This window comes from Prionailurus bengalensis, chromosome A3, assembly GCF_016509475.1.
Source record: "Prionailurus bengalensis isolate Pbe53 chromosome A3, Fcat_Pben_1.1_paternal_pri, whole genome shotgun sequence".
NCBI lineage: Eukaryota > Metazoa > Chordata > Mammalia > Carnivora > Felidae > Prionailurus > Prionailurus bengalensis.
Window position 1 is genome coordinate 118,440,268 of NC_057354.1, and position 19,024 is coordinate 118,459,291.

General features: G+C 41.6%; 2 protein-coding genes across 5 annotated transcripts in view; one reads left to right on the top strand and one right to left on the bottom strand.

Annotated features, from left to right (window-relative positions):
* Positions 1-10,152, top strand: part of RBKS (ribokinase) — a 100,955-nt gene extending 90,803 nt beyond the window's left edge. The window contains exon 8 of one of the 2 annotated variants that reach the window (XM_043604243.1): positions 1,314-4,373. In XM_043604243.1, coding sequence (XP_043460178.1) covers positions 1,314-1,487 — 174 coding nt within the window. In that variant the 3' untranslated portion in view covers positions 1,488-4,373. Of the gene's footprint in view, positions 1-1,313; positions 4,374-9,076 lie in introns of those variants that run through there. The other variant, XM_043604244.1, reaches the window with a different exon arrangement.
* MRPL33 (mitochondrial ribosomal protein L33) lies at positions 3,986-16,602 on the bottom strand. 3 transcript variants are annotated; one of them, XM_043604245.1, is made up of 5 exons: positions 14,138-14,233; positions 13,243-13,261; positions 10,929-11,035; positions 9,486-9,646; positions 3,986-4,293 (listed from the first exon to the last, which is right to left on the bottom strand). In XM_043604245.1, the coding sequence occupies exons 1-5, from the start codon at positions 14,157-14,159 to the stop codon at positions 4,291-4,293; spliced, it is 312 nt and encodes a 103-aa protein (XP_043460180.1). In that variant the 5' UTR covers positions 14,160-14,233; the 3' UTR covers positions 3,986-4,290. The 3 variants fall into 3 exon arrangements, with proteins under 3 accessions (XP_043460180.1, XP_043460183.1, XP_043460181.1); XM_043604248.1 differs by lacking the exons at positions 9,486-9,646; positions 10,929-11,035 and adding an exon at positions 16,203-16,602; XM_043604246.1 differs by lacking the exon at positions 9,486-9,646.
* Positions 16,603-19,024: the final 2,422 nt, after the last annotated feature.

Genomic DNA, 19,024 nt, shown 5'->3' on the forward strand with positions numbered 1-19,024 from the left:
TCAGAATGGTTTTCCAAGCGAGACTGTATAATCATATTTAAGTTATCTTAAATACATTTGTTAGATGAACACATGACTAGGTATTACCCTGCCTGAAGGTGGAAGTCAAGACTTTCTTTGGTGTTTTCTATTTCTGTGGGTCCGTAAATGTACTTTACCAAATCAGATCTTTGGAGCTTCAGAGAAAATGGAAAGAAACTGTTTTGTCCCTATATTTCGTTTGAAAATAATATCTGCATAGCTCTCACCACTTTTCTGCATCCATTTAATGGAGAAATGGCTAATTCTAGAACTAAAGCAGGGAATATACAAGATGCGCCTGGAGCATCTTATAGTGTCAGAAAGTAAAGCACCCAAAAGACAAAACCATGGGGTATGTTAAAGGGACACAGGAGCCAACTGAAAGAGTCCCTTACAATTTGAGCAAAGAAGTAATGCAGTACTAGATTATAGCCCAAAGAATAAATTTTTAAAAATTTTCAAAAGACCCATGAGTTCATGGGTCTTTTATACAGATATAATTATGTAATGAATTGGGGGGAGAAGACAAAATTCCCACAGAGAAGCATTCCAATAATAATCTACCCTACCCCTTACATGTGGACTATACTTAGTGACTTGCTTCCAGAGGGTGCAGTATGAAAAGAGGGAGGAAAGTAACTTTGCAGTGGAGAAACCTGGCAAAGACTGCCTTAGCCAAGTAATTGAGATTAACATGATCAGAGGCAAGTCACATTGACAGTATATACCCTTGATACAATGTGATGAGAGAATGGTACTTCACCTTTGTGGTCTTCCTCCCAAAAACCATAACCACAGTCTAACTGTAAGAAAAACAGACCAGTCCCAGCTGAGGTATATTCTACAAAACATCTGACCAGTCCTCAAAACTAGGAACTCGAAACAGAAACAAACTAGAAACAATTCTAGAAAGTAGAGACTCAAAACAGAAATAAACACTGTCCAAGAAACTGTCACAGCCTACAAGAGTCTAAGGAGATGACAACTAAATGTAATAGGGTACCCTGGAGGAGATCCTGGGACAGAAAAAGGACATTAAGCATAACTAGTGAAATCCAAATCAAGTATGGAGTTCAGCTAATATCAATACCATTTCATTCATTATGACAGATGTACCATAATACTAGATGTTACCAAACAACAGAACTGGATATGGGGCGTATGGAAACCTCTGTACTATCCTTTTACCTAAAAATCTTCTACATCAAAAAGTGTACTTAAATATTGTTAAAATACAGTTTGGGCAACAGGTGACTACATGCTTATCTCCACAACTATGCTTTTAATTACAGGGTGCTGGTGACAGTTTTGTGGGGGCTCTGGCCTTCTACCTGGCTTACTACCCCAATCTGTCCTTGGAAGAAATGCTCAAGAGAGCCAATTTCATCGCAGCAGTCAGCGTCCAGGCTGCAGGAACACAGTCATCTTATCCATACAAAAAAGACCTGCCACTTGATCTGTTTTGATTGCTACTAACCCTAAAATAAATGTACTTGGAAATAAAATGTACTTGGGGGAGGGGGTGGCCACTCTTAGCTAGCAGCTTACTATAAAATATCCTCTTCTCCATTCTTTGCAAATATGTTCATTTATGAAGTCATACTCAAGCTTTCATTATTTTTAAATTATTTTTCTAATGTTTATTTTTGGGAGAGAGAGAGAGAGAGAGAGAGAGAGAGAGAGTCTGAAGCAGGCTCCAGGCTCCACGAATGGTCAGCACAGAGTATACAAGGTCCTATATGATCTATATCCTACACCCCTCTCCCTTCCCATGCCATTTCCGCCCATTCTCCCCTCTACGTTCATTTCACACTGGCCTCCTTACCCAACTCAAACCACTTCAGGGCCTCCGCACTTACTGTGCCCTCTGCCTAGAACACTCTTTCCCCACAAGTTGATGTGCCTTACTCCCTCACGTATGCAAATGTTACTATCAAAGGCCTCCCTTAGACACCCTTTACCCAACACCAACAACTCCCTCTTTCTCTCCACCTGCTTCATTGTTGTGCATATCAGTTATTACCCACTTGTTTGTTCATTTGTCTCTCCAGAACTTAAGCTCCAGAGCAGAGAATGTTAAATGAGGGAAGAGGGCACAAGAAATTGGACCTCGAGCAGTTCCTAAGAAGGACAGCTGACATTCAGTGTTAGAGTTGTCAAAGCTTCTGTTTTGCAAGAGAAGCCAGAAGTCTGGATGTTTATTGAAATCTTTTCAATGTTTAAGGGTCAGCAACTGATTTTTTTAAAAATGTAAACATGGGGGAATGCCTGGGTGGCTCAGTCGGTTAAGCGTCTGAGTCGATTTCAGCTTAGGTCATGGTCTCACGGTTTGTGAGTTCGAGCCCCCGCATCAGGCTCCATACTGATGGTGCGGAGCCTGCTTGGGATTCTCGTTCTCCCCTCTCTCTTTGCCCCTACCCCACTTGTTCTCTCTCAAATAAACTTCAAAACAAAACAAAACATACTTTTAAAAAAACATAAACATGGGGGCACCTGGGTAGCTCAGTCGTTAAGCATCTGACTTCAGTTCAGGTCATGATCTCACAATTTGTGAGTTTGAGTCCCACTTCAGGTGAACTCGAGCCCTGCTTGGGGTTAGCATGAGCCCGCTTCCAGTGAGTGCTGCTTCTCTCTCTCCCTCTGCCTCTCTTGGGATTCTCTGTCTCTCTCTGTCTCTGTCTCTGTCTCTGCCCCTTGCTCACTTGCACCCCCTCTCTCTCACAAAAAAAACTTAAAAATGTAAACACCACCTGTGGGCCATGTTCAGCTTATGTGCTGAATAGATAAGTCATCTGTTAACCCAGATTTTATGTTGTTTTGGGTTTTAAAAAAAAAGGTGATTCATACCTGTCACAGACCCTTTACATCTGACTTAGCTAGGATCAGGTGAAGGATTTTTCTTGTAACCCAAAATCACTACGTATAGTTTCAACCTACAAATAGCCAAGATCTCACCTATTATTGCTTTGAACCAAAGTTTTAACAAAAGATGCCAGAAAATAGTTTATTGACTTTAATGCCACAAGCCACGAAGGCTCAACAACTGTCTACATCTAATTCCATTTTCAGAAAGCTACTCCCGCACGTCCTCCACAGACTGAGCCATGGTGGGGGCGGCGGGGGGGGGGGGGGGGGGAGACACACCTGTTATTTTGGAATAGCATTGGCTTTGTCATGCTTGAGGCCATGGTGGGCACGCTATCATTCTCCTAGATAAATGCTTTAAATGGGTTAAGATTATGAACCAGCAGAGCTCAAAATAAAAGCTGATCCTTCTCACATTCAGTCAGAAATTTGATATATAAAGGAGAAAACTAATATCTAGAAAAGAATGCAGATTTCAACTCAGATTTCTTACTGAAAATCTGTAGGAAACAATAGCTTGAGTGAGAAAGTATATGGATCTGGGTAGGGCAGGGGTCCTTACGTGAATGTCAGGGATTATCAGTGGAACTTCCAAGCTGGTTAGCTGTGTGGTACCAAGCCCCAGAAGCCCCAGTCATAGCTCTGTGGAAATACACTCTAGCTTTTCTTATTAAAACAAATAAAAACAATTTTTTTAAAAAAGGAAATCTAGGAGATAAAGGGAGTCCACAGCATTCCTAGAAACTCCTAACTACTGTTTCAGTGACCAGAGTTTGAGAATACGGACCAATGGCATTTTTCCTAATTATATAAGCACAAAACAAAATGAAAGTTCTCATGATTCCTTTTATGTTACAAGGCTGGCCCCCTTCTTATTCCTGTTCACCCTTACCACCTCTGTTATTGCACAGTTTTTTCAAGATCACTCTGGAGAATGACTCTGCCTTTCCTATGAAGTACAAAGAGGAGCAGACTGGAAAGTCTTGCACAAGTTTCATTATGGAAACTTTCTTTTATATGAAACAATGCTTATTCTTTAGTAATGTAGTTGTTTTTTTTATTTCAAAGAGTGGGGGAAAACATCACTAAGAGACAATAGTACACGCTATTTTAATATTTTTTATTAAGGGCTATAAAAATATCCAGAAAGATAAATAAATGTGATGCAATGATATATGTCCTAATATGAAGAACTTTCTTTCAGTCCATTGTTTTCCTTCACAATGGCCTTCAAATCACAGGAGGCAGTGATTCCGTGCCATTTCCTCTTCTTTTATTACACGCTGCAGAATTTCTGAATCAGTATCCCGCCCTCAGTCTTCTCATTTATAAATCAAATTCATTTTCAATCCATTGTTTAGAGGGAGCGTATTTTTTTCTGTTCCACAAAGAGGACTTTTGTTTTCACTGTAAGAGAAAAATGGGTTGTAGCAGAAAACTAAAAGCATCATCATCATTTTTAAATAAAAATATGTGTCAGACCACAAGCACTCTCTTTTCTCTTGTTTTACTATTCCTTTCACATGAGGATGGAGCAGATTTGCAAACTCGGTTCCTCAATCCCAGAGGCCAAAGAAACCTAGAGAAAATGGTAAGGAAATCAAGGGAAGGTTCACCAGCCAATCAGTGGCATCTCCGGGACACCACAAGGTCATATCTCACTCAATGTGAAATATCCATATTAACAAACAAAACTAGGAGCAAAAAATGGAAAACATCCAATGTCTTCACCCAATTAATGAACACTCTTGCAGGAGAGAGACTAAGAGCTGGACTGAGGAAAAAAAAGCAGCAAGAACTGAGCAGACCAAGCAAAAGGCAGTCTGGCCAGAAGAGTAAATATACATTAAACCTTGTACTTTCCAGAGATGGTTTAATATACCCAAAAACTGATTTTCTTGTATGGTAAAAGAATGAAAATTATAACCAAAATCTCATTACTGAAAATATCAAAACAGTACAGTTCTCTGAAAGAAAGCCAACACAAAAGTACTAACTGCCCAGATGAAAGACTAGAGACTGGATGCTGGGCAGTAAGGGTTTCACCGTTCGTGTAATGCTTTATAGTACTCCATTAACTTCCAACATATCTCTCTCCCTCCGTCTCTCGGTCTCTCACCACCTACTTATTCCTGGCCAAAAATCCAAAAGCAAACAACGCACCCAGGAAGATCCAGGAACTCAAAGGACTACAACACAACACCCCTCACTTATCCCGATCACACAGACATTTCACTACGGTTTTTCTTCTTCTATAATCAATATGGATACTGTATACATGAGATTCCCAAGCTCTCTATGATTAAGAATAGGCTAGGGAGCTTAATTAAAATACGTTCCTACTTCTCACCTCCACCCCTACCCTAATTCTGGTCTAATACATCTAGAGTGAGGACTGAACATCTACATTTTTACAAAACCTCAGATGATCCTGATGGTCAGCCAGATTTAAAAACTATTAGCCAGGGGCGCCTGGGTGGCGCAGTCGGTTAAGCGTCCGACTTCAGCCAGGTCACGATCTTGCGGTCCGGGAGTTCGAGCCCCGCGTCAGGCTCTGGGCTGATGGCTCGGAGCCTGGAGCCTGTTTCCAATTCTGTGTCTCCCTCTCTCTCTGCCCCTCCCCCGTTCATGCTCTGTCTCTCTCTGTCCCAAAAATAAAAAAAACGTTGAAAAAAAAAAAAATTTAAAAAAAAAAAAAAAAACAAAACTATTAGCCAGGGGGCACCTGGGTGGCTCAATCGGTTAAGCGTCGGTCTTCAGCTCAGGTCATGATCTCACGGTTCATGAGTTCGAGCCCCGCATCAGACTCTGCTGACAGTTCAGAACCTGGAACCTGCTTCAGATTCTGTGTCTCCCTCTCTCTCTGCCTCTCCCCCACTTGCACACTCTATCGAAAATAAACAAACATTAAAAAATTTTTAAAAAAAACTATTAACTGGTCAACAGAATTTTATCTGTTAATAAAAAAAACAAAATATATTATTACACTGTACAGAGGTATTTTTAATATATTCTGAATTATCTAATATTTTAAAAGTAGTATTGATGCTCCTTCAAAGTCTAAGAGGGACTACAAAGCATTATAAAATGGTAAACCACAATAGTTTCCCATCAAACAAGATGATTGACTACAGAAAATGTTTCCATGTTTTTCTACATGAACTAAAAAAATGGCTAAAAAGAAAACCAGAACCCATCTCACTGGTAACCAATCAGGAGACTATTTAAATTACCCAGAATAGGAGTGACTAAGATCAGTAAAGCAAGGCTTTATTCATGAAAAATTTCTGATTCACTCACTGAATTCATTCTCTTACTCCAAAGAATAAATATTTCAGTCCACAGAACTGGGCTAAGCAATGTGGAGTTTATAGAAGTATGAGCAGAGCCCCTGAATGTCCAGGAAGTAGGACCCTAAAGATCGAAGGGACTGGACCGGTAAGGGAACACCTCACGGACAGGGAAAGTTCGGTCCCTGAAACAGCAGCCTTTGGATGAACTATAAAAGGAATACACATCTGGTACCAAGGAACAGTGGTAACAGGTAAGAGGACAGTAGGGCTCCATAGCCTTGAATGCTAGGCTGACCCCAGTGGAAGATCCTAATTAAAAAAAAAAAAAAAAAAAAAAATTTAGGAAGATTACTTTGGCTCCATGTACTAGAAAAAATAGGGAGCCTGGCGTCGGAAAGACTGGGTTCCAACCTTGGCTCTACCACTTATATCTGCTGGGAGTCCCTGGACAAATTTCTCAAAATGTTCTGCTTTCAGTTTGCTTCCCTGTGTGGGGGATAAGTCCATCTCCCTCACAGGGTTGCTGCTAGATACACAGTTGAGCTGAAATAATACACTGCTATCCATGATCATAAACAAAAATTAATTTTCTGTCAAAATATTTGGTGCTGAATTCATAGAAGAATGAATCTGTCAAGTTCTTTCCTTACGTCTAACCTAAATCAACTCTGCTTCAATTAAAGTCTATATTGTCTTGTTTAGTCATCCAAGGAATCAAAAATGACAAGTTTTCACTTTCTTTATGATAAGCCTTCATATATTCAACAAAGTTTAATAAGCTTATGCCTCAGCATTTGGTCCTTCCTCCTTGGAAATTAGCGAAGAAAAGGAGTCTGAAAAGACAGGCTGGTTCTAGCCAGAGTGTACTGTGAAATGTTCAAATAATTGGGAATTTTTCTGTTTCCTTACTGATTTCCTTTATAAAGCAGACTAACAAAACATTACCCTAAACTAGTCATTTATTCACTGCAGTAAAATATGTTGGGAGAACTGCCAAGCTATTTGGTACCTTGGGCAATGGGGCAGGCCCCAAGGCAAACATCATCATGCTAGACTGCAGGGCATTCAGTAGATGGGCAGAAAGCCAGGCAGTCCACTATCCCGGAACATTCTCTTCTTCAGAAAAGGACAAAGTTGTGCTGTGAAGACTTAGACCATTCCTTATCAGAAAAGTTCTAACAGTCTTTTATGGATGTTTTCTCCTACTTTCAACTTATGATCAGAACTGTTTATTGTAGTATTCTTTCCCAATCTCAAAACTTAAAATCAATTTGACAAATAAGTTCCTAACACCTCCGTACTAAGGATGAAAATCCCAATACATTCTCATGCTGAAAATATCATAAAAGGTTATTCAACTAACATTTATTAACGTTGTGCATGTTCCTAAATATAAATTCTAAAAGAGCTAAATGCTAGAAAAACAATTACTTTCTGTAAAGTTCATCACTTTGAGCTTTTACCAGCTGATACAAAGAAATCAGGAGAAAAAAATCACACCAACTCTATCATATAGCTATAGTCTGAATATTTGTGTACCCCCCCCACCCCCCCCATCCCCGCCGCTCAAATTCATATGTTGAAATCCTAAACCCCCAATACGATGGCATTAGGAGGCAAGGCCTCTGGTAGGTGCTTTGGTCACAAGGGTGGAGTTTTCATGACCAGGATTAATGCTTTATTAGGAGACCCCACAATACTTGCTTGCCCTTGTCCTCCATGTGAGGACAAGACGACGACACAGGCTGTGAACCAGGAAGAGGGCCTTCACCAGAAAGCAGCCATGCTGGCACCTTGAACTTAGGACTTCCCAGGCCCCAGAACTCTGAGTAATAAATTTCTGTTGTTTATAAGCCACCTAGTCTGTGGTATTTTGTTATAGCAACCCAAAAGGACTATGAGACATACCTTATCATTGTAATAATTTTTCTACCATATGTGGTCACATCCTAGAATTCAGACTCCCAATCATCAGGTACAAACCTAGAACTCCTTTTATATTATGATAAAGAATGACCAGAAATTTTAACACTGTAAAAACAGCAGAGAATTTTATTTCCGTTAAAGAATGGAAATCATCCAATTTTAAGCTGACAACTGAGCTTCTCAAGAGTCTTTTTTATATGCTCCTCACACTGGTAAGGGCCTTTGTGGGTTTTTTTGCAGGCGATACTATTTTTATTTTTCTTAGACATTGATGAATGAATGCAGCATAATGAATGGTACAACAGCAGTCATGAGACCTGTACAAACTCTGAAGGCAGCTGTGAATGTAGCTGCTAGTCAGGATTGGCACTAATGCCTGCCCAGAAGTCATGCAATGGTAGGTAGGTTTTAGCCTCCCGTAAAACCTCCCATTCATAGGTCCCTACATAGAATAATTTAGGGCCCGGGGTTTAGAGTCAGAGAGTCTTCAGTTCAAATCTTTGTTCTGAAACGTACTTTAGCTTTGTGTCCTTGATTAAAATCCTTTGCATAAAATTCTTCATCTAGAACATGGAGATCGCCTAGAGAGTATAGATGCTTGTGTTCATGACATCTGAAGATAGGAGACTTGTGTAGGTAAGCAAAGAAGACAGAAATTTCCATTTTATCTGGTTATTCACAAGCACTAGTCTGTTTCCTTTCCTTCAGGGATCATGGTCTTTTATTGCAAATATTGTCCTTTTGTTGTTGTTTCCAGTGGGAAGGGAAATTTGATTCCTATTATTCCATCTTGGCCAGAAGTGAGAGTCTTATTCTTAGTTAATGAAAAAGTTGATTATGAGGTTAAGTATCTTTCATTATATAATGGATTAATTTTGGGAAATAAGATTCTGGTACCAATTCAATCTTGATCACCAAGTGGGTGTCTTACAATTCAGCTCAATTCTTCTCTCTTTTCATGCCCAGTACAGCCACGGCTTGTGGTCCCAAGAAGCATCTGAAGCACATAGCAGCTCCAAAGACTGGATGCTGGATAAACTGATGTGTTTGCCCCCTGTCCATCTACTGGTCCCCATAAGCTGAGAGAATATCTCTCTCTCATCATTTTCCTAAGGAACAGACTTGAGTATGCCCTCACAGCACATAAAGTAAAGATCAGTATGCAGCATCTTACCAAGATTGATGGCAAGATCCCAACTGATAACAACCTACCCTGCTGATTTTATGGATGACATCAACATTGACAAGACTGGGGAGAATTTCTGTCTGATCTGTCACACCAAGAGCTGCTTTGCTGTTCATAATATTGCACCTGAGGAGGCCAAGTATAAGTTGTGCAAAGTGAGAAAGATCTTTGTGGGAACAAAAGGAATCCCTCACCTGGTCACCCATTATGCTTGCATCATCTGCTATGCTGATCCCCTCATCAAGGTGAAGGACACCATTCAGACTGATGGCGGAGACTGGAAAGGTTACTGCTTTCATCAAGTTTGGCACTGGTAATCTGTGAGTGGTGACCAGGGATGCCAACCTGGGAAGAATTGGTATAATCACCAACAGAGAGAGAGAGACACCCTGGTTCTTTTGATGTAGCTGGCGTGAAAGATGCCAATGCAAGAGCTTTGCCACTTGGCTCTCCAACATCTTTGTTATTGGCAAAGGCAACAAACTGTGGCTTTCTCTCCCCCTTGGAAAGGGTGTCTGCCTCACCATTGCTGAAGAGAGAAACAAGAGACTGGCGGCCAGAGCAGTGGATAAAATGGTCTGTAGGTGATATGATTGGAAGTCTTTATACTTAATTAAAGATAATACAGCATGATTTAAAAAAGAAGGAAAATTCTGACATGATCTACCGGTTATTAGTAACTCAGGAACAGTCAGATGGAAGTGACGCATAGGTGTGGGCAAGGGGCGCACAGGTTACTCTCCCATAGTCAATACGTGTTCACCAACCCAGAAGCTCCAGTACAGTTCTTACTAAGAAACATTTATAAAGAGGCTGTTCAGAATCAAGGGCACAAAAATTAAGCAAATGGCCTGGAGTTTTAAAATAAATCATTGGTTTGCTAGTTTACTTCACATAACTCTGCTCACAAAACCCAAAAACAAAACTGGGCTTCTACCAATAGCAATCAGCTGCTGTCTTTTGTAAGCAGGCAATCTTGCCTTGGAAACACTTGTCTCTTCTGGACAAATACTTCTACCTACCGAGACTATTTAAAGTTACCATTTATTATGGCATTTTAGCAGAGAGTACAAATGACATTTCTTAACTTCCTCCATCAATATATAGATACCATACTCCTTTAATTCAAATCGGGACCTAACTGCCTGCCACTGTTAAATGATCCCAGGAGAATATTCCCTCCCCTTCTGAAGACACTCTTTTCTTTCCGTTTCCAGAACAGTATCACCTATTCTGTTTACATAGCTGGTTTCTTTACCAGATCTATCCTATTCAAGAATAAGATAAAGGTGGAATCTGCCTCTCCCCAACTTTATCGTGTATCTCAGCATCCTGCTTGTGTCTCTCAAAGCACGCAGCAGAACGTCATTTTTTTTTCTTTTTTTTTTCTCTCCCTTCCAAAACAGACTGTATGTACCAAGAGTGCAGGGACTGGGCCTGAAGGTGTCCTGGTGTATCCCACCACCTGGGATAGTAAGTGGCACCATAGTAAACACTCAACATATACTTGCTGACTGAATGCTACAGTGTCAGAGGGGCCACAAAAATGGCCAAAAGAGGTTCAGCATCAGTCTGGAAAGGGCAACAGGCCTTGAAAGCATCTGAATTTACTGTGGAGTAATTTATCTGGATCTTACCAATTGGATCATAATGTAAGAGAGTCAGTTTCTCCCGTAGTCGGCTTCTCTTAGTGTTGAAGGAGTAACCTGTCCCAGCTTGGCTTAGCATTTTCACCAGAATGGTTCTAAGATTTAAAAATAAGCTATTATAAGCTGAGGAAATAAACTAAAATCAGTCGTGGGAGGATGACACATTTTGAGAACTCTGTACAGTAGTATTAGCTGTGGGATATCAACCCAAAAAGGTTCAGTTCTAAGACAGCCTACATTTTCCATAAATCACAATTCCAATGGTTCTGCTTTCCAAGGTCTGTTCTATTATAGAATACCTTGGCAATCAACTAACCAAGCAACAAGAACAATCAAACCACGTTGTGGAACAGACTCAGACACTCACCTCTTAGAAGGAGAAGTCAGGAAGGGGGTGGGGGGGGGGGGAATACAAAAGTGCTGGTAACTCTAGCTGGCTAGTCAAGAAATCATAAAGCTGGCTATCACAAAAGAGCCCTATCTTCCAGGATGTGTGTAATTGGAGTAAAATTAGGGACAAAATAAAAGGATGGTAACTTTTACACTATTAACATGCAAAATCTTGTTCTCCCTCATATTGTGTTTAAGTTATAGTCATCCAAAGCATAAAGTTCATGTTTTGCCTCACTAGACCTTTTAATCCCTTGTACTGTTACTTGTTTGTGTGTCTGGCTTCCCTATGTAGACCATGCTATCTTATTTCTTAACTATTCCAAAGAGAATCTGTAGCATCTATAATACATTACACATCGGGGCGCCTGGGTGGCTCAGTCGGTTAAGTGTCCGACTTTGGCTCAGGTCATGATCTCATGGTTTGTGGGTTCAAGCCCCATGTCGGGCTCTGTGCTGACAGCTCAGAACCTGGAGCCTGCTTCTGATTCTGTGTCTCCCTCTCTCTCTGCCCCTCCCCTGCTCACACTCTGTCTCTCCCTGTCTCTCAAAAATAAATAAATGTAAAAAAAAAAGTAAAATGGAAAAAAAATACAGTACACATCTTTGCATCCCTTTCAATGTCTAGCACAGTGCCTCACACATAAAAGGTACACAATATTTGTTAATTAAGAAAGGCCATAGGGGCACCTGGGTGGCTCAGTCGGTTGAGCGTCCGACTTCAGCTCAGGTCATGATCTCACAGTTCATGAGTTCGAGCCCCAAGTCGGGCTCTGTGCCAACAACTCAGAGCCTGGAACCTGCTTCAGATTCTGTGTCTCCCTTTCTCTGCCCCTCCCCCACTCACGCTCTTTCTCAAAAATAAACAAACATTAAAAAAAAGAAAGACAATAATTAGTCCTTCATTCAAAAAGATTTAACAAATACCTATTAAGCGCTTACTCTGTGGAAAGCACTGTGGGAAATGCAAAGCTCTATAAGCCTGCAACTGCCCCTTCCAGGAACCAACAGTATAGTATGGAAGGTGAGTGGTGAACACAAAGTCTATAAGGTAAGACATATTTGGCAGATGTCATAAGAAGGAAACAAAGAACATGAGAGGCAGGGTTTCTAAAGAAACCAGAGGCACTGGAGATTCCTACATAATTTAGACGTGGGAATTCTAACATAAATAAACTGGATTGTGGGAAAAGCTGTATGAATAAAAGCTATTTGGCAGAAAGCACTAACTTATATGTTTTCCATTAACTTTAATCCAAAAACCTAGTTTTAAGATTTGTGATATGTCTTGGGTTGTAAGTAAAGCCTGCTTTAGAATTTTCCTTTTTTTTTTTTTCTAGAAAATAATTCTCCTATTTTTAACACAGAAAATCTTACTTCAGTTATTGTCTACAAATTTTATTTTGAGATGCCAGTTTGGTATTTATAGTCTCTCTGGTACAGCATGGAATCTTTAATCTTTGCTATTTTTGAAATGCTTATTCTATGAATGCAAAGGATCACACAACTCATCAAAACTGACTCTGTAGTTCAATCAAATCACAGCTTGTTCAGCTAGACTCCTGTAGTGGCCTCCAAACAAATGGCCCTTCGACCTGACTTTGAAGAAACAGAAATATGGTAGTATTCCAAAGAGAGCATGGGAACACTGATGGTTTGTTCAGGAACAAGGGAGCAAGAGCTCCTTTAATTATCTGAATGGCTCACTTAAGTAGATCAGTTGGGCCGGGGGGAAAATATTTTCTGAAAGCATTCATAGACCCAAAACGATTCACCAAGTAATCCTCAAATCAACTTTCAGAAAATTGAAACCAAATGCTTAGTTTAATTAATATAAGGATGTATTGGCAGGGGCTGGAAAAACAAATCTAACATAAACAAAAAAAAAAAAAGAAAGAAAAACCTTACTTACTTTGACTTGCTCTTGGCAACTTTTTCGCAGAGAGGAAAGGTTGAAAGAGAAAAGAAAATATCAATTTATCATCTTTCTTATGCAAAGTTCATATGTCTGTAATAAATAATGTAAGTTATAGAAGAGTGCCATGGGTTGTCACTCAAGTAACTACTCCCTAGCTTGTAGGGATCTCGCTAAGATTCTGGAAAGAAGACAAAGATCCAATGAAACCAACACAATTCTGGATGTAATGCTTTGCACAATCCCTTTTCAGTGGGGCTGGTTACTTTTCAAATCGCTCTAAGATCTGCTCCACATGTTCCTCTTCTAGGTGCAAATATTTGCACTGGAACAAGCCTCTGGTTTGACAAGTTAACCCATGCAAATTTCAGCAACCACATGAGGTGGAGGAGGGAAACTAAATCTAATCGAACAGTTGGCCTGGTGCAGAAAAGAGCTGCCTTGGGAAGCCAGAACACTTCTTTCCCAGTAACACTTCTTTCCCAGCCCAGCTGTATTGACCTAGTCGCTGCCTCTCTCAAGCCATTTCCTCGTCTTCAGAGTTTGAAACGAGTGGAATAAAAATTCTGAGGTTTTTTTCCCCCCCAGTTCGGACGTGCAGAGATTCTGCTGACACGTCCCTACGAAGGACAGGGAAAGCACCCCACTCCTGCTGACCAGACACGACCGTCCCTGCGACCGCAAAGGGATGAAGAACTAGCACTAGAGACCTCCAAGCCCCACGGAGGAGTGCCGCGGAGCATGCCGGACGCTGTAGTCCTGAAGGCCTGGCAAGTCGCAGCGGCAGGTTCCCGACCGGCGCGCGCCCTCAAACCCGCACCGTCCCGAAGCCTGCCTGTCACGGCCTCCCGCCCTTGCCGCAGTCCCTGCCGCCTCCTCCATCCCCACTTACAGGTGACCGCGGACAGGAACATGGCGACAACTCCCCCAACAGTCTCCGAAATCGGCCCAAAAGCACTCAACAAGCAACTTCTTCCGGGGCACAGGCCTGTTCCGGAAGAGAACGTGATGATTTGCTCCAGGCCACGCCCCACGCCGCCCCCCACCCCTCCCAAATAAACCTCCAGACCAGACGCTGTCTCTTGCTTGTGTTCAATATGAGCTAGTTGTTTTATCTTTGTAGTGGTGGAGGCTGAACTCCCTTTCTCTACTAGAGAGGGAGTTTAAAAGCGCTCAGGGTTCGCGCTCCAACCCTTGCCTCTTACTTCCGGGGCAGAGTTAGGTCTTTCCATACTTGTTTTCACTAAATAATCGCAGCCACCTGCATTAAAGCCACAGGCTATGTATGTGTTTCTCAGCTGCTCCAGACTACCAGGCTCCCGCATATTTCCTTAAAATGTTGCCTTCTTTTGCTTCTTCCGGCCCAACTTCATCCCCTCCTGGTTAAGAGCTGCTCTTAGTCCCTTCAGGGTTAGAACCTCCACCTGAATATCCCCCGTTCCTTAATTATCTGTTGGATTTCTAGGAGGGCACGACCTTGCGTATCTTATGTTAACGTGCCTTATTAGAGCACCCAGCACAGTTGCCTGCAAGAGGGACTGAATAACTCATTTGGAGCGCTCACATACGTTGCCTAATGTGACAAAACTAGTAAATGGCAGAGTCAGAATTCGAACCCAGATTTTGTCTGACTGCCAAGACTCATGCCTTTCCCACTAAACATTGGGACCTAATCTGCATCTTCAGTTCTTCACTTCTCTCTGCAAGGAACTCCTTCAACACTAGGAACTTCATCTGTAACCCCATTCCCCAACTAACAATCAAGACTTTCAGATTTTTTCCTCATCTATGATTTTGTCTATATATTAAATCTTAACAAATGTGTGAAATAAAATTCAATCTCATGGATTATATTCACTAAAAGTAATAAAATTATTTAAAAGAGAAAATTTAGCTTTTCAATACAATTCAAGTTTGTAAAAACTAGGACTGCCCTTGCCCTTCGTACCTTATAGTTTTTTCACCCTCTAATAATTTTCAGTCCTCTTGATAATCTGACTTTAACAACTGAGTACCCTGTAGGTGCCCAAATCCTTCCTTACCTTGTGCAGTTTGCTGACAAAGAGTTTTAGGTGTTTAAGAGGGTAAGGTTTCTTATCTAGGAAATTCCTTTAAAGGATATATAAGAAAGAACACAGGACTGGAAGCCAAGAAACATTAATTTCAGCTTTTGTTCTGTCCTTTGGAAAGTCAACTATTTACACCTCAGTTTTATGCTCAGTGGGGCATTGGATCAGTGGATCTCATCCCTAGATGGTATAGCAGAGTCACCTGTGGCCTTTTAAAAGCTCCATTTGCCACCAGTGAGGCCCAGAGTCTGTATTTTCGCCCAAATTTTCTATAAAGAGGCATTTCAAACATATCAAAAAGTTGAAAGAATAGTGCAATGAACACATCAGATACCCAATGCAATCAATGTTAACATTCTACTCTGTATACTATTTGAATAAATAAATATATTTTTATATATGGTTTTTTGCTAAGCTGTGTGAAAATAAATTGCAGACGTCACAAACCTTCACCCCTACACATTTAAGTAGGTATCTATCAAGACTAAGATTATTATAACTATACTACTATTTTCGCTTCTAAAAGATTAACAATAGTTTCCTAGTATCTAGTCCATATTCAAACTGTCTTCTATAGCTGGTTTCTTCAAAAACAGTACCCAATGACTAAGACAACATCTCTGTCTCTCTCAGAATCTGGCATCAAACTTTTGCCTCCCCTCCTTCCTCCTCTCCATAGAACCTGTTCTGGTGAGGGCCTCGACCCCTACGCAACCAAATCTCATGGTCAATTCTTGAGCCTCATTATACTCAGCATCTATCAGTATTGTTTTTACACAGTTGCTCACTCCCTCCTCTTGAAAAACTATCTTCACTTGGTGTCCAGGTATCCGCTCTCTTGGTTTCCCTCCTTCCTCATCAACAATTCTTTCTCCATTTTCACCTCACCATTTTCACCCTTCAGTGGAGGCATGCCCAGGGCTCAGTCCTCGAATCTCCTCTGTCCACACTTATCCCCTTGGTGGTCACACCTAGCTTGGGTTTTGAAACACCCAGGAGCTGAAGATTTCCAAATTTATATCTCCAGTCTCAACCTTTCCTCTGGATTCCAGATTGGTGTATTTAACTGCCTACTTGATATCACATGACGAAAATCAACTTCCCGAACTTGGTCTGTACCCGTAAGGCATCCCCCATCTCAGTATGTGGCAATTCCATGTTTCCAGTTGCTCAAGTAAAAAGCCCAGGAGCCAACCAGACACCTCGTTCTCTCATGACCTATATGTAATAAACCAGTAAATTGTGTCATTTGAATGTTACCTAATCAGTGAAGCCTTCCCTGGCCACAGAAAGAAAGCAACACACACACACACACACACACACACACACACACACACCCTCCCTATTCTCCTTACCCCACTTTACATTTTCCTACAGCACGTCTCACCATTTAGTATTTTTTGGTGTATTTGTTGACTTCCTTATTATCTGTCTTTGCCTACCACGATGTAAACTTCTTAAGATCAGGAACTTTGTCTTATTCACTCACTGCTGTATCCTGGCACCAAGAACAGCGCCTCCAACACCCTTTGACTGTCTGCTGAATGAAAGAATAAATGAATCTGAGATGAGAGGCACCATGCCAAAGTTAAATTATTAATATTTATGTTTAAGTGGCAAACAATGATAAGTATTTGTGTATTAATAGTTTCGGGGTTCAGGAGAATTTATAAGCTTGTTTCTAAAAAGAGATAGCATATGAATTATTTCTTGAAATTTCTGAATGGAATAGAAAGGAAGCAGTGACTGTCTAGTCTCATTACTTCAACCTGCACCCACCTGTTATTTACACCTAACACTTTGTTGGCAGTTGGTAAGTGTTAATTAAAATGTTTATTAATACAGATGTAATTCCTGATTTGGATTGGAGAGGAGGATTTCCCGGATATACATAATGAGCCCTCTGTGCCTTATTAAAGTGTAGAACACTTAGAGAATCCTGGTAGCCCAAGTGGAAGAGGTGAAGGCCTTAGGGGAGGGGCATCCACCTCTTTGCAGGGGGAGGTGGGGGGGGTAGGTACAACTGTTTAACCCGGATTCTCAGCCCAGGAAAGCAGATGTTCAACATTTATTGAACATCTACTCTTGCAGAGCTTTAGATGCAGTGTCTGTGTGGTGTCAGTCAACACTGAATTCCCAGCACTTAGCACGGGGTTTCAAACCCAAGGATCTGGAGGTTACTCCACTCCTCCTCTGCTATTCTGAGAGGCCTCTAACTGCCCATTTTCCAGTCCACTTTCATACCGATGTCCCACCTGACTTATGGTTGGGAAGTACAGTCATTGTTCTTATCTATAGGGTCAGAGATCCTGGCTCCCTGATTTGTTCTAGGGGCCTGGGAACATGGGCAGTGTGGGAAAGGAGACTCTACAGAAGGCTGAGGCTCCCTGCAAAAAGCTAGCACCTTCCCAAGTTTAGACACCCCTAGGCAGAAGACACAGCTTCAAAATTAGCTCCTATGCCTCAACAGCTTCATATAGCAAAGACTTCCTGAGGGAGCAAGACTAAAAGCTGGCAAGACCTGGGGGCACCAGCTGGGCTCAGTCTGTGTGTGGTGAGTGTCCTCAGGTTGGCATTCAATGCCCTCTATAATCTAGTCTCAGCCTCCTGATTAGGCCCATCTCTCTCCACTGGGGTCCTTTCTGGGACACTGGGAATCAGTCCCTTTCTAGATGAAGTCTTTCCAGACCCTCCACTACTCCTCCCACCCCACAGGTCCCCTCCACATATTCCTCTCAGAGCACCTAGTATGCTTCCCTGCACTCCTCAAATCACTGGTCCACCTCCCCAACACTGGCATCTTAGTCTCTCGAAGGCCAGAACTTCTCTGAATCTCTGTACATCATCCCCCTACTCCCCAAGCAGGAACTCCTGAGGTCGCTGCCCTACTCACTTTGACAAATGTAACTAAGTACCTTCTGTCCCCAGAGAACCCACCTCCAGCCATTCTCTTCTATCTTCCTCCCCTCCTAGGCCCATCCCAAGGCAGGCAGAGTTGGGGAAGGGGGTGGAGCCTGGGAAAGAATAACAGCAAAGGCACGGTGTGTGAAAATTGAACAGTGAGCATCCTCTTAGGGCTCAAGTGTGTGAAGAAGTGAGGGAGATGAGCTAGAAAGGGTGGCTGGAGCTAGGTCATGAAGAAACCAGGATGTTGTGGTCCCGTAGCCATGGGACAGTTAGGTGATGTGATCAGACCTGTGTAGGGGCAGCATCTGAAATCACACAGTTTTCCCGGCTAATTGGGAGAGATAGGGACTCTCCCATCCCACCAAACAGAACATTCCCAAGAAGCAACAACAGGTACTTTCTCTGCTCTACATGCTAATGCCTAACTTATTTAATTAACACATGTATTTGGTGTTTCCTTAAAAATTGGCAAGTTTTCCCTCCTTATTTATTATCTTAGACCAGTCACTGAACCCTTTTTGAGGTGGGGAAAGGGAAGGAGGAAGGTGCCATGGACACCTTTGAGAATCTGCTAAAAGCTATGGCTTAGCTTTTCCAGGAAGTGCACATATGCTTATCCAGAAACAATTTTACCTGGATTTTCCAGTGGCCCTCAACCTTGGCTGCACATTGGAACCACCTGGGGAGCTTTATAAACCACTGATGCCTATCTCCCACATGAGTTTTTAAATTAATCAATCTGAGTGCAGTCCAGACATCAGTTTTTTTTTTTAACGTTTATTTATTTTTGAGACAGAGAGAGA

Coding starts and splice junctions, on each gene's coding strand:
- MRPL33 (XM_043604245.1), bottom strand. CDS start 14,159: ATGTTCCTGTCCGCGGTCACCT. Junction 9,647..10,928: donor CTTACATTATGATCCAATTG/GTAAGATCCAGA, acceptor TGATTATACCAA/TTCTTCCCAGGTTGGCATCC.